Genomic DNA, 24,152 nt, shown 5'->3' with positions numbered 1-24,152 from the left:
CCCGGTCCTGTCTGGTCCCGGTCCTGTCCGGTCCCGGTCCTGTCTGTCTGGCCCCGGTCCTGTCCGTCTGGTCCCGGTCCTGTCTGGTCCCAGTCCTGTCCATCTGGTCCCGGTCCTGTCTGGCTCCGGTCCTGTCTGGTCCCGGTCCTGTCTGGTCCCAGTCCTGTCCATCTGGTCCCGGTCCTGTCTGGCTCCGGTCCTGTCTGGTCCCGGTCCTGTCCGGTCCCGGTCCTGTCCGTCTGGCCCCGGTCCTGTCCGTCTGGCCCCGGTCCTGTCCGTCTGGTCCCGGTCCTGTCTGGCCCCGGTCCTGTCCGTCTGGCCCCGGTCCTGTCCGTCTGGCCCCGGTCCTGTCCGTCTGGTCCCGGTCCTGTCCGTCTGGCCCCGGTCCTGTCTGGCCCCGGTCCTGTCCGTCTGGCCCCGGTCCTGTCTGGTCCCGGTCCTGTCCGTCTGGCCCCGGTCCTGTCCGTCTGGCCCGGGTCCTGTCCGTCTGGTCCCGGTCCTGTCAGTCTGGCCCCGGTCCTGTCCGTCTGGCCCGGTCCTGTCCGTCTGGCCCGGTCCTGTCCGTCTGGTCCCGGTCCTGTCCGTCTGGCCCCGGTCCTGTCTGGTCCCGGTCCTGTCCGTCTGGCCCCGGTCCTGTCTGGTCCCGGTCCTGTCCGTCTGGCCCCGGTCCTGTCCGTCTGGCCCCGGTCCTGTCCGTCTGGTCCCGGTCCTGTCCGTCTGGCCCCGGTCCTGTCCGTCTGGTCCCGGTCCTGTCCGTCTGGCCCCGGTCCTGTCCGTCTGGTCCCGGTCCTGTCCGTCTGGTCCCGGTCCTGCCCGTCTGGCCCCGGTCCTGTCCGTCTGGTCCCGGTCCTGCCCGTCTGGCCCCGGTCCTGCCCGTCTGGTCCCGGTCCTGTCCGTCGGGTCCCGGTCCTGCCCGTCTGGCCCCGGTCCTGTCCGTCTGGTCCCGGTCCTGTCCGTCGGGTCCCGGTCCTGCCCGTCTGGTCCCGGTCCTGTCCGTCTGGTCCCGGTCCTGTCCGTCGGGTCCCGGTCCTGTCCGTCTGGCCCCGGTCCTGTCCGTCGGGTCCCGGTCCTGTCCGTCTGGTCCCGGTCCTGTCCGTCTGGCCCCGGTCCTGCCCGTCTGGTCCCGGTCCTGTCCGTCGGGTCCCGGTCCTGTCCGTCTGGCCCCGGTCCTGTCCGTCTGGCCCCGGTCCTGTCCGGCCGTCTCCGCCCCAGCGCCCGGCGGCGTTTGCTCCGGGGTGGGCAGGAGGGGCAACGGAGAAGGCCACCCAAGCCCTCCCGAGCCGCCGAGCCCCACGCGGGCCACGCGCACGGGCCCCGTCACGCAGGCCGGGCCCGGCCCGGGGTCCTGAGCGCGGCGTGGGCCCGGGCGGCGCCGCGGCTCTCCGGCCGCCCCCTCCCCGCGGCCCGCCCGCCCGCACCCACCTGTCCGTGTCTCGGTCGGCCCGCACGTCGGAAGCTGGCTGCGACCCTCGGGGCCCGGCGCCGCCCGCCGGGCCCAGGAGCTCCCGGGAGAGCGAGGCGCCCGTCTAGACGCGGGCCGGGACCCGCGAGAGCCCGGCGGACCCGCGCGGCGGCCGCCCGCGCCGTCCCCGCCCGGCCCCGCCTCCGGCGGCGCAGCAGCACCTCGCGAGGGGCGCGGAGGTGCGCGCGCGCGCGCACGGCGGAGGTGCGGCGGCGGCGGCGCGCACGGCGGAGGTGCGGCGGCGGCGGCAGCGCGCACGGCGGAGGTGCGGCGCGGCGGCGCGCACGGCGGGCGCGCACGGCGGCGGGCGGGGCGCTCGGCGCACCGGCCGCGGCTGAGGCGGGCTGAGGCGGGCTGAGGCGGGCTGAGGCGGGCTGAGGCGGCGCGGGCCGGACGCGAGCCGAGCCCGGCGGGGGACGCGCGGCGGCGGCGGCGGCGGCGAGGCGGCGGCGGCGAGGCGGTCTGCGGAGCTCGGGCCCGGCCGGCGGCCGCGACCATGTCGGCGGGCGGCCGCGACGAGGAGCGGCGGAAGCTGGCAGACATCATCCACCACTGGAACGCCAACCGGCTGGACCTGTTCGAGATCAGCCAGCCGACCGAGGTGAGCGCGGCGCCGCCGCCGCCGCGGGCGGGCGGGCGGGGGGGGGCGCGGGGCGCGGGCTGGGGGGGCGCGGGGCGCGGGCGGGGGGCGCGGGCGGCGGAGGCCCGGCCAGGGGGCGCGGGGCGCGGGCGCGGGGTCCGCCGGCCACGCGCCGCCCTCCCGCCGCCCCTCCCCCTCGCGGTGAGCCCCGCCGCGGGGCGCGGACCCCGCCCGCCGCCCCCCTTCCCCCCCCCCCGGCCGCCCCGCCCGCCCGCCCGCCCGCCGGCTCACCGCGCCCCTCCCGCCCCCTGGCCGGGCCTCCGCCGCCGACCCCTCCGCCCGCCGCCGCCCTCGGGCGGGGTGGGGTCCTGGGTGGCGCGTTGGGCGGCCCGGAGGCCGGCGCGGGGCCCGGCCCGGCCGCGGGCCCGGGCGCTCGGCGAGCCCGTGCCCTGCGGTCCTGCGGCGGCCCTGTCGCCACCTGTGCCCCAGGTTCCACCTGTGCCGAGGTTCCGCCTCTGCCGGAGCCTCGCCTGGCCGCGTCCCGGCGTCGGCCCGCCGCGTCCCGGCTTCCTGTCTGCGTCCCCGGTCTCTACCCGTGTCCCGGGTGTCCACCTGCGTCCCGGGCCCCTGCCGGCATCCCAGGCCCCTGCCAGCGTCCCAGGTCTCTACCTGTGTCCCCAGTCTCTACCTGCGTCCCGGGTCTCTACCTTTGTCTTGGGTGTCCACCTATGTCCTGGGTGTCCACCTGCGTCCCGGGTGTCTACCCGTGTCCTGAGTCTCTCCCGGTGTCCTCTACCTGTGTCCGGGTCTCTACCACAAGTCTCTACTAAAGGTCTCTCCCCATGTCCCGGGTGTCTACCACAGGTGTCTACCCGTGTCTGGATCTCTACCATGTCCTGGGTCTCTCCCTGTGTCCAGGTGTCTACCACAGGTCTCTCCCCATGTCCCAGGTGTCTACCACAGGTGTCTACCCGTGTCTGGATCTCTACCCGTGTCCTGGGTCTCTCCCTGTGTCCAGGTGTCTACCACAGGTCTCTCCCCATGTCCCAGGTGTCTACCACAGGTGTCTACCCGTGTCTGGATCTCTACCCGTGTCCTGGGTCTCTCCCTGTGTTCAGGTGTCTACCACAGGTCTCTCCCCATGTCCCGGGTGTCTACCACAGGTGTCTACCCGTGTCTGGATCTCTACCATGTCCTGGGTCTCTCCCTGTGTCCAGGTGTCTACCACAGGTCTCTCCCCGTGTCCCGGGTGTCTACCACAGGTGTCTACCCGTGTCTGGATCTCTACCATGTCCTGGTTCTCTCCCTGTGTCCAGGTGTCTACCACAGGTCTCTCCCCATGTCCCAGGTGTCTACCACAGGTGTCTACCCGTGTCTGGATCTCTACCCGTGTCCTGGGTCTCTCCCTGTGTCCAGGTGTCTACCACAGGTCTCTCCCCATGTCCCAGGTGTCTACCACAGGTGTCTACCCGTGTCTGGATCTCTACCCGTGTCCTGGGTCTCTCCCTGTGTCCAGGTGTCTACCACAGGTCTCTCCCTGTGTCCCAGGTGTCTACCACAGGTGTCTACCCGTGTCTGGATCTCTACCCGTGTCCTGGGTCTCTCCCTGTGTTCAGGTGTCTACCACAGGTCTCTCCCCATGTCCCAGGTGTCTACCACAGGTGTCTACCCGTGTCTGGATCTCTACCCGTGTCCTGGGTCTCTCCCTGTGTCCAGGTGTCTACCACAGGTCTCTCCCCGTGTCCCAGGTGTCTACCACAGGTGTCTACCCGTGTCTGGATCTCTACCCGTGTCCTGGGTCTCTCCCTGTGTCCAGGTGTCTACCACAGGTCTCTCCCCATGTCCCAGGTGTCTACCACAGGTGTCTACCCGTGTCTGGATCTCTACCCGTGTCCTGGGTCTCTCCCTGTGTCCAGGTGTCTACCACAGGTCTCTCCCCGTGTCCCAGGTGTCTACCACAGGTGTCTACCCGTGTCTGGATCTCTACCCGTGTCCTGGGTCTCTCCCTGTGTTCAGGTGTCTACCACAGGTCTCTCCCCGTGTCCCGGGTGTCTACCACAGGTGTCTACCCGTGTCTGGATCTCTACCCGTGTCCTGGGTCTCTCCCTGTGTCCAGGTGTCTACCACAGGTCTCTCCCTGTGTCCCAGGTGTCTACCACAGGTCTCTACCTGTTTCCTGGCTTTCTCCCTGTAACCCGGCAATACCTGTGTCCTTGCCTGTGTCCCTGCCTGTGCTTACCTGTGTCCCCATGACCCCAGGTCCCACCTGTGCCCGGGTCCCTGTGCCCCTCCCCATCCCCGGCGTCCCTGAGCCCCAGTTGGTCTGTGGGATGGGAGGGTGGCAGGTGAGGCCACTGGCTCTGGAGGGCTGGGGTCAGACCTTTAGCGCTGACCATGGGCGAGAGGGAGCCTGGATGGATGGCATGGCGGGGCCTGGGAGGGGTCACCCTTGCCCAGTCTGGTGCTCGGTGCCTCAGGCTTGGGAGTGGGGGACTGGAGAGGGAAGGTGACCCCACATCCGTATTCTGATTGGTTGAAATAGGGTTCAAAAGTGAAAAGTGCTTGCCAAAATGCCAGGTTTAGGCACCAAAGCATTTGGCCGTTCTCATGATGTCGAATCTAAGTCCCCTTTCAGTCTTCCTAAATCATGTATATTGTTGAACACTTGGCTTCGTGACTTGTTGGCTTCTTGGTTTCTCCTGCCGTGGGAAGAGTTGCCTTCCCGTTGCCTTCCCGTTTTCTGTGTTCACACCACACGGCTAGAGCTGTTAGTCTCAACCCTTACCGGTGCTAATATAAATTATTAGGTTCAGGCTCCCAGTCTAAGCATGGGTGGTGGTATGCCGGATTCGTAACTCATCTTCTGTAATGATTGTATGAGTTAGGTTTTAGCAAGCAAATTTACTACTGTGTAGTTAAGCATCCATTCATAGACTTCCTAGCACATCTTTTGAAAGGTGTCATGCAGCAATTTAGTTGCAGGAATATGTTGTCTTTCAGAATAACGAGCTCATTTTTCTTTTCATGCCAAGATAAAATTTGGATGTAAAGTATCTTGGTACATAATCCTTTTGGTTTTTTTTTTTGTTTGAATCGATGCTTTTTAATTAAAAAAAATTTTTTTTGAATAGAGATTCCCTTCTTGAATACTTGTTTGTTAAATACATCATTTGAAATATGATGTAAAAATCAATGTTCATAAATTCTTTAATAAATTTTTTTGAGAGATTTTTCAAGGCCAGTTGAAAAAAGGAGCCTTCAATTTAGTAATAGAGAATGACTTATTCTTTCATCTTTTAAAAATGGGCAATTGAACAACTCATCAGAAAAATTGTAATTGGTTAAATTGAGTTCTGTTAAGCATCTAGTTGAAACTGTTGTCTTAAGAGATATGAATATTACAGGTGAAAAGTTTCTGTGCGGGTGCTTTTTTTTTCTTTTTTTTTTTTGTGCCAGTTTTGGGGCTGAACTCAGACATGGGTACTGTCCTTGGACAGTTTTTTGTTGTTGTTGTTGTTGGTTGCAGGACTTGAACTCTGGACCTGGGCATTGTCCCTGAGCTCTTCAGCTCAAGACTACTGCCTTACCCCTGAGCCACAGTGCTACTTCTGTTTTTTTTTTGTGGTTAATTGGAGGTAAAAGTCTCATGGACTTTAGTGCCCTGGCTCGCTTTGAACTGTGATCATCCAGTCTCAGCCTCCTGAGTAGCTAGGATTACAGCCACTGCACTGGCTTCCTTGGACATTTTTTGCCCAGGGCTAGAGCTCTGCCACTTGAGCCACAGGGCCACTTCTGGCTTTTTCTGTGTATGTGGTACTGAGGAATTGAACCCAGGGCTTTGTGCATGCTGCATGAGCATTCTATGCGATGCTCACAGTCCTGCTTTTTTTTTTTCGTTGTTGTTACTGTTTTTTTTTTTAAATGCATATATTTCTTTTTTTTTTTTTTTTTTTTTTGCCAGTCCTGTGCTTGAGCTCAGGGCCTGAGCACTGTCCTTGGACTTTCTCAAGGCTAGAGCTCTACCACTTGAACCTCATCACCACTTCCGGCTTTTTTCTATGTATGTGGTACCGAGGAATCGAACCCGGGTCTTCATGCATGCTAGGCAAGCACTTTAACCACTAGGCCAAACTCCCGGCCCCTTAAATGCATATATTTCTTGCTACTTTTTCTTTTCTCTGAAGAGTTCTAATTTAAGAATTAACTGTAGAGTTGTGTTTGGAGCTTTTCCTAATGAAATGAATTATTTTTCCAAAATGTCCATGTTAATTTGGCCTAGCAATACCATCACACAGTTAGCTAGCTTACATTTCCTATTTTGTTTCTTAGAGGAGCTTTTTTGTACTTTCAAAATTGTTTCAGTTGTAAAGTTAAACTTTACAGTTAATATGTCATGTTTTTTATTACCATGTAAGTGAACTTAATATGTCTCTAAATTAATATTTCAGGGCCAGTAGTTTTAGTTGGCTTTATGTAAGCATAATTGTGACTGTTTTAGCCATTTAATGATTGTTATTTGCAATTAGATCATTGCAAATTAGTTGTTTAAAATTTTGTCTACAGTATCTAAGAGTTACAGTAGTCCTTATTAGGTGCTCTGTAAATGTTGAACCAATAACTGTAGAAGTTGATTTACACAAATAAATCTCAAGCCTTGTATTTATTTACTTGGCTAATCTATTTGAAAATATAATATTTTGCTTGTTTGGGTAACGTATTCACTGTCTATCAGAGTTTGAAACTACAGTACTTCAAGCCAATCATTTGATTGGCTTGATAACCGCTGATAGTATTGTAATTTTCTTGTTTAGAAAAAAGGATAAACTCAGTTCTTTCGATTATATTTACTTTAAACAATTAGGTGTATTTAAAAATCCTCCTATCTAGGGCTGACTTTCCTCTCAGCTTTGCATTTATGCATCAAAGAAGGGCTTCCTGAAAGTATATGTGCTGTCATTTTTCAGCTCTTTCCTCACTTCTGTCCTAGGTTCTTTTGGAGTTGCTTAGTTGACCATCCAAACGTAGTGTTGACATTTTATCACCAAGAAATTCGTGTTGAGTTGAATTAATACTTTAATTACTACAGGAACCTATATTTCATATGCCCGTCTTACAGCTTTATATTACTCTTTGTCTTCCTTTATTTCCTTAGGGTTCCTAATTGTTTGATGTCACAGTGCTTCCTGCTCACCATTCTTCCCAGGGCTTCCTCCGGTGAGGGCTTCTCTCTAGCCACTTGAAGGTCTGCCCCCTCTCTCGACACTTCTCTGAGGCTTATGGTTGGAGTTTGACCCCTCCCCTCAGCACACACACAGACAGGAATTCCTTTCCCTCTCTTTTCATGGTCGTTTTCCTTTTGTGGATGGACTTGCTTTGTGTGTATACCTTTACTCCTGACAAACTAGAATTACCTCCTTTAAAGAAATACACTGAAAATTGTTGGTTAGGCCAATAAAGATTTATGTTTTCATTTCTTGTTTAGTTTTGTGTAATGGTTATACTTAAATGTAAAAAAAGTACTTGGAATTGAGCATTTAGCTTTAGATCTTTATTTATTAAAGGATTTGATTAACACTGATTTTTTTGCTAGGCAAGCACTCTACCACTAGGCCAAACTCCCAGCCCTTGAAACTGTTTTTGGAAGACAGCAGTTGTATCTTGAAGCCTTCATACTGCTGAAAAATCTTTCTCTCTTATTTTTGGTCTGGTGACTGATAACGGGATGAAGTATGAGTACTGTTCAGGATCCCTAGGCGTCTCTCCTCCCTGTTCTCGTAGTTTTTGGAGACAGGGTCTCAAGCTGGCCTGACTGCCTCAACCTTCCTTGTGTGCTGGGATTACAGGTCCTAACCACCACACCAGGCTGGCTTTTTTGCTTCCTTCTGTCCTTTATTTATTGTCATTAGACTCGCCAGTTATAAACTTTAAAAATCCCATTGTTGTAGTAATGGATAGCTAGTTTCACTTTAGTATGTAAGTGTATGTTCCCACCAGTCTGAGGCATGGCTCATCTAATGTTTATGTATCTTTAATTGGAGCTGCATCCAGCCCAATTTCAGTTTGCTCTTATGTCAGTGAAAAAATAATTTTATTTTGTGTCATCTGTTAGCTTAATTAAATGTAAATGTTTCATTGTGATTAAATTTCCATTGTGATTATCTGTAGTAGAATATCAGTAAAAATTGCCTTTTATATTCAAAAATCTATCCTGATATGGTACCAAATTGGTGGGAATCTTAAGTTTGTGCTTATAGCGCTAGGTATTTATTTAAGCAGATATGATGGGATAAGCATTACTGCTACACATTAAATGTTAGGTTGCTTTTGGATTTTTTTTTTTTGCCAATCTTGGGGCTTGAACTCAGGGCCTGAGCACTGTCCTTGGGCTTTCTCAAGGCTAGAGCTCTACCACGTGAGCCACAGCCCCAGTTCGGGCTTTTACTGTGTATGTGGTATTGATGATCCAATCTGGGTCTTGGTGCACGCTAGACAACTTCTCTACCATTACTCTGGTGCTGCTCTTACATTGACGAGGCCTGTACGAAGGGTCTGATGTGTTTGATCATCTGACGTCTGGGCTCATAAGGAAGATGCAGGCAGCATTCCACACCGTACAGTCCCATCCTTTGTCTTTAGTAGTTTTGGATATGTTAGTGTGGGCTAGCTCTGACATTCTCATGAAGCCTGAAAAGGCCGGGGCAGGTTTCCAGTGATAGTGAATGATAGTAAGCTGATAGTATGTGCATGTTGTCAAAGGTGGACTTTTAAAATTTACTACCTTTAGTATAGGTTGAACACCCAAATCTAAAATACAAAACCCCAAATGATCAAATCCAAAATACTTTGAGTGGCAATATGCTGTGACAAGTGGAAAATTTCACATCTAATTTTGTGTGACAGGTTGTATTCACAACTGAGACACAAAAAGAATGTGTATGAAATACCTTCAGGCTACTTACATGTAATGTTTATGACACATAAATGAATTTCATGTTCATATTCAGATGCCTTTCTCAAGACTTCGCATTATGTATATGTCTATATTACAAAATCAGGAAAATCCAAACTCCTAGTCCTAGGAATTCTTCACTGGACCTATGCAGGCTGGGAGGTGGCAAGTGGTGTGTCTGTTTGCTGATCTCACATTGTCAGGCTTAGATTTTATTGTAGCAACAATGAAAGCATGAAAGTCATTACATTGTAATTTAGAGAATGAATGGACTTAATGAAATGAAAATAAGCACATAGGTGGACACCATTTTCCTAAGATAAGTCATTTCCACAAGTTGAGGAATATGGAAGTTGTGTTCCTACAAATGTACTCGTGTATATCAGCAATGAAATTATTTGGAAGGATTGTAATTGGATAGTTCACTTATACTTGTAAAAATAACCAAAATTTTTGTACTTGTACTTGGAAGAAATTTATATTAAAGAATAGTGTGTTATTTATAGAAAACAATTGGATTTTTATTGTTCTTGATCACAGTTTGTAATATGGCCGCCTTACAACTAGAGTGACCCTGTGGAATCCTCTGTGACTGAAAGCATGTGCGGTTAGCTGCAGAGGGAGATGAGGCTCCAGGGTTGTCTCCAGTTGCTTTTGGGTACTTGCTTGAACTGATTTTATTTCAGACGTCTCCAACTTAACTAACTGACCCTAGGCAGGCAGAACCAGATCATTTTCACAAAATACTCAGACATTTCCGTTGTGTTTTAAGTGTAGTTCCTTTTTGATAGAATGACATCTGAGGTTAAGAACACGTTCCAGTTGAGCCTGGCTCTGAGGTCAAGATGTCAGTGAGTTGTCTCCATGTTAGGAAGATGTGCCTTGCCTCTTAGAACTCACACTCAGAGTATCTCTGATTTTCAAGACCCATGAGAAAATACTCAACTGTTACTCTTCTTTTTTTTTTGGGGGGGGGGTGGCTCATGGGCCTTGAACTCCGCCTGGGCACTGTCTCTGAGCTCTTTAGCTCAAGGCTACCGCCCTACCCCCGGGGCCTGGGCATTGTCCCTGAGCTCTTCAGCTCACGGCTACCATCCTACCCTTGAGCCATGCCCCACTTCCATTTTCTGGAGGTTAATTGGAGATAAGAGTCTCAGGTCCTTTTGTGCCCTGGGTGGCTTTGAACCTTGATCCTCAGATCCCAGCACTTGGCTTTCATCTGTTATTCTTTTTTTTTTTAATTTTTTATTGTAATTAATAAAAGGGTTACATGATATTTGCCAGATAGAAGGTGCATTGATTCACATACATTGATACCCTTTCACATGTCTTGGTACCCATTACCCTCCCCCCCACTCCTCCCCACTCGTCTTGGTTTTCCCCCCTTCCCTATCAAATTTCAAATAACCAAATACAAATAAATTCAATATTCATCTGTTATTCTTGTTTGAGATATTTTATTGGTTAAGTGGCCCAAGTTGTTTGACTAAAATCTAGCTCATGGATCTCTGATGCTTGGTTTCATATGTGTTCTGTGAAAGAAAACTGGGCAAATGCTGTTCTGTATGAATATATCAATCCTTAGGGAATGGGCCCTTACCCTGTCTCTTCACAGTGCTGCTTTCCTTGGGGACCTATTATTATTCATACTTCCTTGGGGACCTATCACTATTTAGTGATTTTTTTTTTTCAAGAACCCAAAGCATTTTGTCTTGTGGCTCATTTTGTGCTACTATTACCAGTTTTGTGTTGAGACTTGAGATTGCTGGGTTTTTGCCTTCTGACTTTGAATGTTTGGTAGAGAAAAATAAAAGAAGAAAAATATGATCACTGAAATTCTCATTATATTTTGAGATTTCCTAACTTACTGCAAACATGCTCAGTTTAGAATCCATAGATGGGAGGCCATCTTTCAAATATGTCATTTTTAGGTAGATATCTATCACCTTAATAAATTTTGGGTGCTCTAGAACCCTAGAACAGTGTGTATATATAACAGTTGTCCATAGGTTGTAAAGAGCATTTGTTCTTTTATAGTAGACTATAATATTATATGAGATTTTAAAACAAGTTTTCGAGTTAAATTCTATTATATTATCACATCAATTATATTGTTAGCAAAAACTTAAAAGAGTTACTATTTTTAAGTCATTGGTAATTTCTAGTTTGAACTTACAGATTGGGTTTAGTTTTATTATTTTTTTTCTTAGCTGTCTTGGAAGGCAGACATACAAGACAGTATTTATATTCTTCATCTGGAATTTTAATACTTGAAAATAGCTTGCGAGTTTATATTTCAGATTAGCAGCATTTGAGATGAACATATTACTATTTAGTATCAACTTGCTTGGTCACTAATACATTGTGTTCTAAATTAATGACGGTGGATTTAGTTTCACTATTTGGATGATCTCTTTATTATTATGAATTGTTTTACTAGTAAGCACATGAATTTATGAAGGCAAATAAGAATGCAGGCAGGGATCTCAGTTGCTGAGTATGTGAGTTTGTAATGAGTCCTCTAGGACAGCTGAGCTCTCGCCAGTCCAGAAGAGGAGAAGATGCCAGGAGTACCATGGACAGTGCTTGCATCGCATTCAACGTTTAGTGTTCTGAGTGTTTAAACATATGGCTTTAATTCAAGCTTGACAGAGGTGACCTTGTTGAATTGATGGTACGGTTAATGGTGATCTTTATGCCAAATGTACCAATTTTAGTTTTAAAATATTTTTTAGTACCTTTGTGAAATTGCTGTCAAAGATAATGAAAATTAAGAGTAGTGAAATAGGAAGGACATAAAAATAATTGTCATTTTGTTGTGAAAGTGTCTTCTTGAAAATGTGCTTGGGCATGAAGGAGTTAGCACATTTTTTTTCCGTAATATAAAGACTTTACTTTTAGATTATTTGGAAAATACAAATAGAAACAAAGGTAGCAGATTACCCATTGCTTAGTTTTTCCATTTGAAGAAAGTCTTCATTGCTTCGAGGCTCTTCTATGAGTTCATTTTATGCTTTTGGGGAAAACCAGGTATATCTATGTTATGTCTGGATTATTGTTTGTGTTTTAGGCAGTACCAGATTACTCTTACTATTATTTTAAGGTTATCCTAGTGTGCAAACCAAGATGCATGTTGGCTGGTTTTTAACAGAATTATTGGTATATATTAATTGTACAAAGTGGTTTGACTGGTTATTTTTGTACAGGCATGCATTATGCTTTGATCATATTCACCCCTCTTGAATCATGTTTCTAGTCACTGACATCTCTGTCAGGAATCCACTTATTAAAACCTACATAAGTTATTTCAGTAACAATTACAATAATTCACATTTGCTGAGTGCCTACTATATATCTGATGTTTTGTAAGTGCTTTGCATGTCCTACCTTTCAGTTTTCACAGCAGCTTTGTGGAGTGGGTACTTATGCCATTGCCAGTTTTGGATAAAGAGTTGGTGGCACAGAGATTAAATCATTTGCATGACAGTCTGCAGCTAATCAGCCACACATACGCCGTGATTGAACCTAGGTGGTCTGACTCTAGAATCTTCTGCTAACCAATGTATCTGCAAAATCACTAAAGTTAAGGTCACTGTGTTGAAAGCAGTGTGTAAAACTTTAATGCGAAGATAATTTATTTTTATTTTTATTTTTATTTTTGCCAGTCCTGGGCTTGAGCTCAAGGCCTGAGCACTGTCCTTGGACTTTCTCAAGGCTAGAGCTCTACCACTTGAGCCACAGCACCATTTCTGGCTTTTTTTCTATGTATGTGGTACTGAGGAATTGAACCCAGGTTTTCATGCATGCTAGGCAAGCACTCTACCACTAGGCTAAACTTCCGGCCCTGGGAAGATAATTTTTAAACAAAATATTTTAGAATTTAATTTTCAGAAAGAACTACAAGCACAGAACAGTGAGACATCTCTTATTAGCTCATAGCTCATGCACATGTATGCATTTTGTACATGAATGTTTTGGTTTTGGTTTTGATTCCTAGCGCCCTTTAATAATCTATTTTTGAGATAGATTAGACTGTTTTACTGGTAGTACATGCCATTTTTTTTTTTCTAGCTACAGCAGACTGATTGGCACCTGATATTTTTCACAGCAATCTGAAGTTTGAATGTGAGGGAGATATCTGAGGGAGCCTTAGTGGCTTTATGGAAAGGTTTCCTATTCTGCTAAGAAAGAAAGTCAGACCATTTGATAACATACTGACTGTGATTTTGAATGTTGTGAGTTTCAGTGTCTGCCTAAGTATCTCATTAGTCCTCTTCTCTTTCCTCTTACTATGCTTGAGGACCCAAGCCTTGCCTGGTCTAAGCTTTAGGCAACAAACAAAGTTAGTTTGTTTCATGACTCTTGCAGCTAGTGATTCTCCTCTCTACTAGATCTCAGTTAATATAATCACATAGTTTTCTTTACATATTAAGTAGCAGCTTTTTCCTAGGTAACATTTGAATTTTAGTAGAATCGCTTATAGGTAATTCCTTGATCCTGGCTAATGGATCCTTCAGATGTATTCAGCGTGTATTGCTACTCCCAGAAAGAGAAGGGAATTTTAGACACTGGGCAGGTGTACGGTGGACCATTGAACCTTCTTAAATCCTGTGGATTTCTTCTGTGGCAGTGAGCCATTGTTTGTTCTTCATTCCAGAAATAGTAGAGTGAAGTGAGTATTCTGGAGGGAACTTCTGTCTGGAAGGTGGAGTACAGTTATCTGTACTTATTGCCTGCAGGGATCCATTTCAAGACCCACAGGGCTTGTCTGAAGCTGTAGGATTGAGGACCCTAAGCTGGGCAGTACTACAGTTGTCCACTTGAGGTTAAGTGAGCTGATTGTTAGGGAGCCTCCACTGTGGCTACCCCTAACAGGAGGGGTGCTTCTCCACCTGGACAGGACAGGAGAGTGCTTGAGACCGAGGAGTCCATTACTTCTGCACTGCGCATCTTATACTTTTGGACTGCGGTTACTGAAGTGGTAGAATTTTCCTAGCTACTTACGAGACATACATTGGGAAGATAATAGTTCAAGGCCATCCAGATAAAAAGTTAGCACCACTAGATAAACAAGACAGGTATGATGGTCCCTATTTGTAAACTACGTAATGTAGGAGGTGCGCTGGGGGGATCTACCTAGACCTGGGCAGAAAGTACAAGATCTTAGCTGAAAAATAACTAAAGCAGAATGGTTAGAAGCATGCCTTAGAAGGTGGTAAAGCCCCTGCCTAGAAAGTATGAGGCCCCATAAGGAAAAAGAAGAAAACAGTGGCAGTTGAAACCATAGTTAAAGGGGACTTTTATGTTTTTCTACTATGAATTGAGGACTCAGTATTTGATTTTCTGAATCATATGGTAGCCTACCTAATTGTGTGGTGTTAAAGTAGAATCCTTAGCATTTTCTGTTTAATGTGGCATTTAGTTCTAGAGTCTTATGTCCTGTCCATAATTCTTACATAAAGTATATTTTAACTTTAAAAAGTTAACTACTTTTTCAGAAATGTTTGCATTGTATTGCTAGAATGCTGTCACAGGCTATTTTTTTGGCGGGGGGGGGGGTTTGGGGGGTCATGGAGCTTGAACTGGGCCTGGGCACTGTCCCTAAGCTCTTCTACCCTTGAGCCAAGCCCTACTTCCCTTTTTCTAGAGATTAATTGGAGATAAGAGTCTTATGGTCTTTTGTGCCCAGGCTGGCTTTGAACCTTGATCCTCAGATCTCAAGTCTCCTGAGTAGCTAGGATGACAGGTGTGAGCCACCACGCCCAGCTGGCAGGGTTAGTAAGTGAAGACTGAATGCGTGGGATCGGTATCACCAGTTGATTCTTGAGAAGCATTGGAGATTGTCCATTAAATACAATGTGTGTTGACCTCATCAGGTGCTGTCCATGATCAGGGAAATTCTAGAGTATTTATGTGCCTGCATCGTAGTCAGAATAGTATATGTTGTTTCTGTTCCTTTTTTGGAGTTTATTTTGTAGAGAGAGGCTCATCCTTGTTAAAATATTTTCTTTGATTGTGGGGATTTATCTTAGGTCAGGGCAGTGTTTTACTTACTTATTCAGACCAGGCCTTAGCAAGACCCTGTTATTTTTCTCATTAGATGAAGGAATGAAATAGCCTGTCAATTGAAAGAATGAAGTGAGAAGCAGTCTCGCTGTCTCCTAAGAGTGCACCTGACAGGACTGTGGGTCTCCTGTCCCCACTTGGACACTTCCTTCTCTCACTCTAGTTCTGTGGTCACTCATTTAGGTGCCTTCCCGTTGTGTGGAGGTCACTGTACTGTGGAGCATATGGTAATTGACACATGGCTTTTTTCTTAAAGGGCTTGAATTTAACATGGAAGATAAATTGGAATAAAATTGGTAAAAATAGGAGAAGTGCCTTGTTGGGTGGAGATGTCTACGGACTGGAATCTTTAAATAGGAGTCACCCATGTGGATTAGGTAGAAGACAGGCCTGCTTGGAGTGGGTTCATTCTGTATCTGTTAGGTGCAGACGTGAGCTCTGTGACAGATTCCTGTCAGGTAGAGACAGGTGCAACCAGCGAGGGACAGTGTCAGTGCTGGGGAGACCTGGGGGAGACCTGGTGGGGCACACATGACTTCTCAAGACAGGACTTGTCTTGCCTATAGGTTTGACTGTAACTTTATTTATTTATTTATTTATTTATTGCTTGCCTGTGACAGATGCTGCTGGTGAGCAGAAACTTTGGGTCCTGTGCCAGATCCCATTGCTCTTTGTCTTTGGGCTCATTTTCTTAGCCTTAGTCTCAGCTGCTTACAGAGCAAAGAAATACAATCATATTATCACAATATGCTTTCATAGTAAAACATGGTGACTGGAAATAGTGTGTGGTTATGTTTATGTGACTGACCAGCTGAAGAACCAGGCACTAATTATGCTCCTGCAATGTAAGCTGGGACCAGTTCGTATGGCCTACATAAGCTAAGAACCTTCCAGATGAAAGAAAATGAAGAGAGTGGCAGCTTAGTGAAACTTCCTGGCCATAGTTTGCAGAGGGGAGACTGCAGATGTGGACTGTGTGCAGCTGTCTCTGTGAGGTGCAGACCTGCATGTAGGCAAGTGTGAAGGTGGAATGAAGGCTCACCAACTGACTTGGGACTGAGAGAAAGAAAAATAATCTAAGAGAATCAGGTTTCCTACCATAATATTTTATCTCTTATCCAATGAGTATTCTCCTCTAACCTCTTAAAATAAATACTCCTTTTCCATCTGATGCCAGCTCATTTGACCTGTCTTTTGTACTTAGCCTGACTCATTACTAACATTGCTTTTCTTGAGAGCCTCAACTTCCTAACTGTCCAGTGTGGGCACATAGAAAGCTTTATTCCTACCCTCTTTCTTTCTAAAGAGTCTTTGCTAGCTCTCTAGTGAACTCCATTCTCCTGGTAGTGTGTTATAATCTTGGATTTTTGTGTTGTGCTCTTGTTTTGGGTGAAGAGCCTGTGTTAACAGTGGAGCCTTTATCATTAGATTGAGCACACAACGTGATGTTATTAATCAGAGCTGACATACTTTCTTTAACATCTATAGACTTCATACTGCTGGTTTACTTAGGTAAATTTTGCTGACATTTTGGGTTTGCAAGAGGGAGCTGGTAGAGAGAGGGCCTGACTCCGGATGGCTGTTTTCTGCTGTGCCTCCTTCACCCCACCCCCACCCCTTCTCTTTAGATTGCTGATACCTGGGTTTATTTTACTGTGTTCTTACTTTACTGCTGTCATCACAGAATCTGGAGGAAATGTTTTCTAGGTCAAATAATTCAGGTGATATCTTGCCTATGCCAAGATTCAATATTTTGATATTTGATTTTAGGCTGTGTTGGAAAATATTCTCAATTCCCAAACACAAGCTTTTAGATGTGAACTCAAGGCCTGGGCATTGTCCTTAAGCTCTTCTGCTCCAGGCTCTACCACTTTGAGCCACAGCACCACATCCGGTTTTCTGAGAAAGAATCTGGAGATAAGAATCTCAAGAACTTACTTAGGAGGCTGAGATCTGAGGATCAAGGTTCAAAGCCAGCCAGGGCACAAAAGGACCCGAGACTCTTATCTCCAGTGAACCTCTAGGAAACAGGGAAGTGGGGCTTGGCTCAAGGGTAGGGTAGCCTTGTGCCGAACAGCTTAGGGACAACGCCCAGGACCAGGGGTAAGGCATTAGCCTTAAGCTCTAGAGCTCAGGGGCAGTGCCCAGGCCTAGTTCAGGCTCCATGACCCCCTCCCCTACCCCCCCTCCCAAGAATCTCAAGGACTTTTGTGCCTAGGCTGGCTTTGAACCTCTATCCTCAGATCTCAGCCTGCTGAGCAGATAGGGGGCTGAGCTTTTGTCTTCTGCCAATATCCACAAATAATTGTCAGGAAAACAAAACCAAATTCAGATCATGTTTGATTTTTGGTGATCATTCTTGGGAAAGATTTCAGGATATAATCAGAAACAAAGTGAAGCTAAATCCTGGGATCTAGTTAGGCATCAAGTGCCTGTGGCTGTCCTTCTCCGAGTTGAAATTTGTGCTAGAGCTCCAGCCCTGTTCCTCAGCTCATGTGGAAGTACATCGTCTTAAACTTGGCTGGTCTTTTTGCTTCCAGCCCCTTCTATATGTCACTGTATTTTTCTTGCACTTTTCCAGTTTATCTCAGGAGTCCAGGATGCGTCCTTTCATCTTGACTTCTCTCTACCATTTGGCAAGGCAGGGATGCAATACTGGAAATCAACACAAAGGCAGGATCATGTTTAGCACAGACAAAGTATAAGAGAGCTATTCTTTCTCAGGAATGAAAGAATTGGCGTTAGTACTTGACCATCTTGTCATCCACCAGAGAAGGATTGAAGTGGGCAGTTGGGATTAAAGTAAGTTCTTTGGCTGAAGTAAACTGAAGGGTTGAATAAACTGTTTAGGGATAGAATAAGTGGTGTATTTCTTCCATTCCATTGTACCTTTCTTTTCTTTACTTTTTTTTCTTTTCTTTACTTTTTTTTTTTTTTTTAAAGCTGGTCTTGGGGCTTGAACTTAGGATCTAGGTTCTATCCCCGAGCCTTCTTTTTTTTTTCCTTTAAGGGTATAGTGCTCTACCACTTTGTCATAGCTCTACTTTCAGTGGTGTTTTTGTTTTGTTTTGTTTTGTTATGAGTAATTGAAGATAAGAGTCTCAGATCTTAGCCTCTTGAGTAAGTAGGTTAGAAGTAAGAGCCACCAACACCTGCTCCATTGTACCTTTTGTGTGTGGCGGGGGGAGGGGTAGTGGGACTTGAACTCTGGGCCTGGGTGCTGTCCTTGTGCTAAGCCCCACTGCCCTTTTTCTAGAGGTTAATTAGTGATAAGAATCTCAGGTCCTTTTGTGCCCACGCTGGCTTTGAACCTTGATCCTCAGATCTCAGCCTCTAGAGTAGTTAGGATTACAGGCGTGAGCCACTGTGCCAGTTTCGATTGTATCTTTCTGAGGCTTCAGAGAACAACGTAATACATGCCATAGGTAACAGTAAGAGACTGATGGATTTTCAAAATTAATTAATTAATTAATTAATTAATTGTTAGTGCGGCTTGAACTCAGCCTTGTACTCTTGCTTAGCTTTTTGCTCAAGCCAGGTACTCTGTCACTTAAGCCACAATTCCACTTCTGGCTCTGTTAGTTTGAAATAAGTCCTTGTGATTTTTCTTCCCATGCTGGCTTCAAACCATGATAATCCTTAGATAGCAGCTTCCAGAGTAGCTAGTATTACTAGTGTGAGCCAGTGCCACCCAGATGGACATTTATTCTTAATTTCAGCAGAACATTTTTCTTATTCTGGATGGAAATTCAGATTTGTATGCCTAACTGTGTTATTTGATGATATTTGTGAAGGAGGGGCAGTTTCCAGCAATATGTTAGATTTACTTTTGTATGTTTCAGGTTGAATCTGTATTTTTATATTTCCTTTTTTTTTTTTTTTTTTTTTTTTGTCAGTTGTGGGGCTTGAACATTGGGCCTGGGCTCTTTCCCTGAGCTCTTCAGCTCAAGGCTAACACCCTACCCCTTGAGCCACAGTGCCACTTGAGCCACAGTGCCACTTTCGGTTTTCTAGTGGTTAATTGGACTTTAGTGGCCTTAAGTGCACAGGCTGGCTTTGAACTGTGATTTTCAGATCTCAGCCTCCTGAGTAGCTAGGATTACAGGTGTGGGCCACCGTGCCCTGCTGTATTTTATATCTTAAAGTTATAATTTTCTTGTTCTGCTTTTATATATACTAGGTTATATCTCAAAATGGTAGTACTTTCTTGAAAGGCGTCCTTAAGAAGTGAGATTTCATATTTAACTATATAAAAACAGAATCAGTCATGGAATTTAACACGACAGCTTTCTGTATTCCTGTCTTTTTTGTATACTGTTATATCCAAGATCTTGTTCCAGACCTTCTCTTCTTGGCATGTCTATATGTGTTAGCCTGAGCTGCGAGAGTTTGAAGAGCAGGAGCTGAGACAGTTCTAGTAAAAGAGTTTCCCAACAGGAGGGAGACCGCTCTAGTGACTGGCTCCTTTCCCAACAGTTTGCTCTTTTCTCAAATTATGTCATTTGAACTGTCAGCTATTTTCATTGGTTTCAAAACGTTTTACCCATAGGTAATTTCTGTATCCCCTTTGTAAATATTAGTTGTTAAAAATCTTCCTTAACCACTTGACCTTTTCAGAATTGCTCTGCTGAATGGAGCAGCTTACCTCTTTGTTTTCATTTTGCCTGGTACCAGCCGGCATTCCAGTCTGTTGAAATCATTTGGCACACAGTGAAACCGGAAGGTCGACAGTAGGTACTGGGTGGCACTAAATGCCAAGAGGTGGTATAGATTGTCTCTTGATACCAGGGGCAGGATGTTGAATACTTGAAGCAAAAGCAACTAAGTTTGTTTCTTTCTTTCTTTCTTTCTTTCTTTCTTTCTTTCTTTCTTTCTTTCTTTCATTTATTTATTTATTTTTGTTCCTTGCTTGTAAAATTGCAACTAGAAAGTAGTAATAGTCCTGTTTCATGCAAGAATTTTTTTAAAAAAGTAGGTCAAAACTTATTGCTTAGCCGGGCATGGTGGCTCAGGCCTGTAACCCTAGCTACTCAGGAGGCTGAGATCTGAGGATTGAGGTTCAAAGCCAGCCCCGGCACTAAGAAGTCTATTCAGAGCTAGCTTAGGCACTAAAGACTGTGAGACTCTTATCTCCAATTAATCACTAGAAAACCGGGAAGTGGGGCTGTGGCTGTGGGGTAAGGCAGTAGCCTTGAGCTGAAGAGCTCAACCAGCGCCCAGGCTCATAGTTCAAGTCCTATAACCCACCAAAAACAAAAAAGCAAAAAAAATATATATATATATATATATTATATTTTTTTTTGCTTTTCATTGCTCTTTTCACTTCTTTCCTAACACTCCCTCTCCCCCCAACATGTCTGTCTTACTGTCTTATGTCAGATCTGAAATGCCTTAACAGAGTACTTGAACTGGCTTAAATTTTAGAATGTCCTTTTTGGTAATGCAGTTTTGCAATTTTATCACCATTCTCTTAGGAATCTATTTTAAAGTACTTCAGTAGAGATTTGGAGGGTTTTTTTTTTTTTTTTTTTTTTTTTGCCAGTCCTGGGCTTGAGCTCAGGGCCTGACACTGTCCTTGGACTTTCTCGAGCCTAGAACTCTCATCACTTCCGGCTTTTTTCTATGTATGTGGTGCTAAGGAATCAAACCTGGGTCTCCTACATGCTAGGCAAGCACTCCACCACTAGGCCAAACTCCTGGCCCTGGAGAGATTTTTTAATGTAGGTAAATGTCTTGATTTTTTTTTTTCTTAGTCAAAATGTGTTGAGTGCTATTAATTCAGTTTTGAGTATACTAAAAGGTAGAAATGGGAGATTATAGAAAGCTTTAAGTTGTTACAGCTTGGTGAAGTTTTTTTCATATCAAAGTTACTGTAAATATGAGTGAATGATAGCCTACCAATTTTTGAGTATATAATTAGTATGTATTACTCTTGTTCAAACCTAGAACCTTCTCACTAATATTTTATGTGCATTAAAAACAATAATTTTAGCCAGGCAGCAGTGGCTCATGCCTGTAATGCTAGCTACTCAGAAGGCTGAGATCTGAAGATCCAGGTTTGAAGCCAGCCAGGAAAATCTATGAGACTCTTAACTCCAGTTAACCATCAAAGAGCCAGAACTGGAGCTATGGCTCAAGTGGTTGAGCACTAACCTTGAGTGTAAAAGCTCAGGGACAACTCCCAGGCCAAGTTTCAGTACTAGCCACACCAAAAAACAAAACAAAACAATCAAAAATAAAACGAGGGGGGAGGGAGAGGGAGAGAGAGAACATCTACATCTTACAAATCATGTTTACTTTTGTTTTTCTTCCTGAATTTGGACATTATGATACTGAGGTAGAGTTCAGAAACACAGTTTTTATCTTTTTTTTGGTTGGTTTTGGGACTTCAACTCTGGGCCTAGGCACTGTCCCTGAACTCTTCAGCTACCCTACCCCTTGAGCCACAGCATTAGTTCTGGTTTTCTGGTAATTAACTGGAGATAAGAGTCTTATGGGCTTTGCTGTGCCGGAGATGGCTTTGAACCTTGATCCTCAGATCTCAGCCTCATGAGTAGCTAGAATTACAGGTGTGAGCCTCTGTGTCCAGCCAGTTATTATCTTTTAACATGAAGACATGTTATACTTTTTTTTTTTTGAGCCCAGCTTGGGAAAAGTTCTGGTTTATAAATTTGAGCACTTATTTGCATCAACTACCTTCAACTATAAAACTTAAGCTATAAAACTACAGCAATATAATACCTCCCTGCTGTATAGATCGGGAGCCTTGATGGAACTCTGTTGTCTTGCTGGAATTTGTATGTTCTGGGACTTCAGCTGTCCATTTGATGACTCTAGCTCTCTCTCATTTTCTCATGTTTTGCACCAGCATTTGTTCTTTTTTCATTGTAAGCTAGATAGTTTTGGTTTAGAACTTCAGTTCATTGCTTATTTATGGAATCAGATTCTTTGGATTTTTCCCTAGAGCATCTTGTAGGTTTTAATGATATTTAATTTGTGACTATACTTGAATTATTGTCATATATCAGGTATTTTGATATGAATATCCCTATATACATGTAATTTATCCTTCAGACTTAAGAATTTTCAAAATTATATCTTTACAATTCATTATTTCATTGTTTCTAGCTGATTATGAATCCTAAAACAATATTATTTTTCCCTCAGTATGCATTTCAAGAAATTTACTATAATTCAGAATCCCATCAGAATTAGCCACAATTCTTGGTTATTATCAAATACTAGATTCTAACTCAGATTACCCCTTGTTTCTTAAATTTGAATTGCATCCAAACAAATTACACATGCTATAATTATTTTACTTTTCTTTTCATCTTAGAGCATTTGTTTCATGCTGTAGACTTTTTGAGAACACTTGATTATTTGGGGTAGAACATTCCTATTCTTGATCTCCTTTGACTTTTTCAGAGTGGTGATAGTTTGAGAGGAGAGTCTGGCTTAAAGGCTTGAAGAATTCAGGACCAGCTACTTGACATGCTGTACATTCATGTCATAACACTTCAGGTCCGGTTGCTGTATCCCCTCTAGTGTGAGGTTCCTTATCAGCCTTACAAAATGGTGGTTCCAGAATTGGCCAGCTGCACCTTTTGCATGGCTGGAGGGCTCTTTTGACACAGACAAGTTAGTCTTTGTCAGATTGTTTTGTAGCATAATGTGATGCCAAACTCATCTTGTAGTTTTGAACTCTGGCCTGGGCGTTGTCCCTGAGCTCTTCAGCTCAAGGATTCTGCCCTACCCCTGGAGCCAAGCCCCACTTCCCATTTTCTAGAGATTAATTGGAGATAAGAGGCTCAGGTCCTTTTGTGCCTAGGCTGGCTTTGAACCTTGATTCTCAGATCTCAGCCTCCTGAGTAGCTAGGATTATAGGGGTGAGCCACTGTACCTGGCTTCATCTTGTATTTTTTTCTGACCTAGACCTAGATAAAAGTGTTTTTTCTTTCCCAGATTCCTGGTTTCTTTAGTGGAAAATAGTATGGGAGGACCAGGATCTAAGAGTAGAGATGTTTATCTCTACAGGTTGCCTTTTTTTTTTTTTAATATGTATCTCATTGTGTAGTTGAGCTTGGCTTTAAATTTGCTATGTAGCTGAAGATGACCTTGAACTCTAGATCCTCGTCCCTCCATATGTGCCACTACCCTGGCAGATTCCTTTCTTTGTGTCAAAGCCTTTTAGGGAAGAAACTAGGAAATTATGTGCATATTTAAGAATGCATGTATTTGTGCTGATATTTCTAATTACAATATATTTAGGCTAACGTTTCTAATTCAGAGATTTTACTTAATTTCTGTTATTATTATTATTTTTTCCAGTCCTGGACTTGAGCTCAGGGCCTGAGCACTGTCCTTGGACTTTTTCAAGGCTAGAGCTCTACCACTTGAGCCTCAGCACCATTTTCGGCTTTTTTCTATGTATGTGGTACCGAGGAATCGAACCCCGGTCTTCGTGCATGTTAGCAAGCACTCTAACACTAGGCCAAACTCCCGGCCCCTGTATTATTTTTTACATTAAAATATTGTTACTATTAACACAACGAATTAGTTTTTATTGTATTATTACATAAAATAATACCCATATTATTACTACAAATAGGATTTCAGAGTGAGGATTAATACTTCTTTTGAATTTTTTTATTTAAAAATTTTTTTAAATTAATATTTTTTGTGGGTCATGGGTGTTGTCCCTGAGCTCTTCAGCTCAAAGTTACTGCCCTACCCTTTACCTAAGACCCACTTCCCATTTTTTCTGGGTTAATTGGAGACAAGCATCTCAAGTCCTTTTGTGCCTGGGCTGGCTTTGAACCTTGATCCCCAGATTGCAGCCTCCTGCATAGCTAGGATTACAGGGGTGAACCACTATGCTGGGCTAGATTTTTAAATTTTTTGTGCCAATCCTAGGGCTTGACTTTAGGGCCTGATACTGTTCCTGAGCTTTTGTACTGGAGGCTAGCACACTACCATTTGGACCAAAGCTCTGGTTTTGGCTTTATGGTGGTAAATTAGAGATAAGAGTGCCACGAACTTTCCTACTTTGGCTGGCTTTGAACCACAGCCTGCAAATCTCAGCATCCTGAGTT

At 45.4% G+C, this 24,152-nt stretch overlaps 1 protein-coding gene across 18 annotated transcripts in view; it reads left to right on the top strand.

Moving 5' to 3' along the window:
* The first annotated feature begins 1,913 nt into the window (after positions 1–1,913).
* Afdn (afadin, adherens junction formation factor) overlaps positions 1,914–24,152 on the top strand; it is a 118,588-nt gene continuing 96,349 nt past the window's right edge. For 7 of the 18 annotated variants that reach the window (XM_090337821.1, XM_090337818.1, XM_090337820.1 and 4 more), the window contains exon 1: positions 1,916–2,063. In XM_090337821.1, the coding sequence (XP_090193947.1) occupies positions 1,959–2,063 (105 nt within the window). In that variant the 5' untranslated portion in view covers positions 1,916–1,958. Of the gene's footprint in view, positions 2,064–24,152 lie in introns of all 18 variants that reach the window. The other 11 variants (XM_090337825.1, XM_090337814.1, XM_090337816.1 and 8 more) reach the window with 3 other exon arrangements.

Source organism: Megascapheus bottae, chromosome 8 (assembly GCF_031878675.1).
Source record: "Megascapheus bottae isolate mThoBot1 chromosome 8, mThoBot2.hap1, whole genome shotgun sequence".
Classification (NCBI taxonomy): domain Eukaryota; kingdom Metazoa; phylum Chordata; class Mammalia; order Rodentia; family Geomyidae; genus Megascapheus; species Megascapheus bottae.
This window is presented reverse-complemented; position numbering and strand designations above follow the sequence as displayed.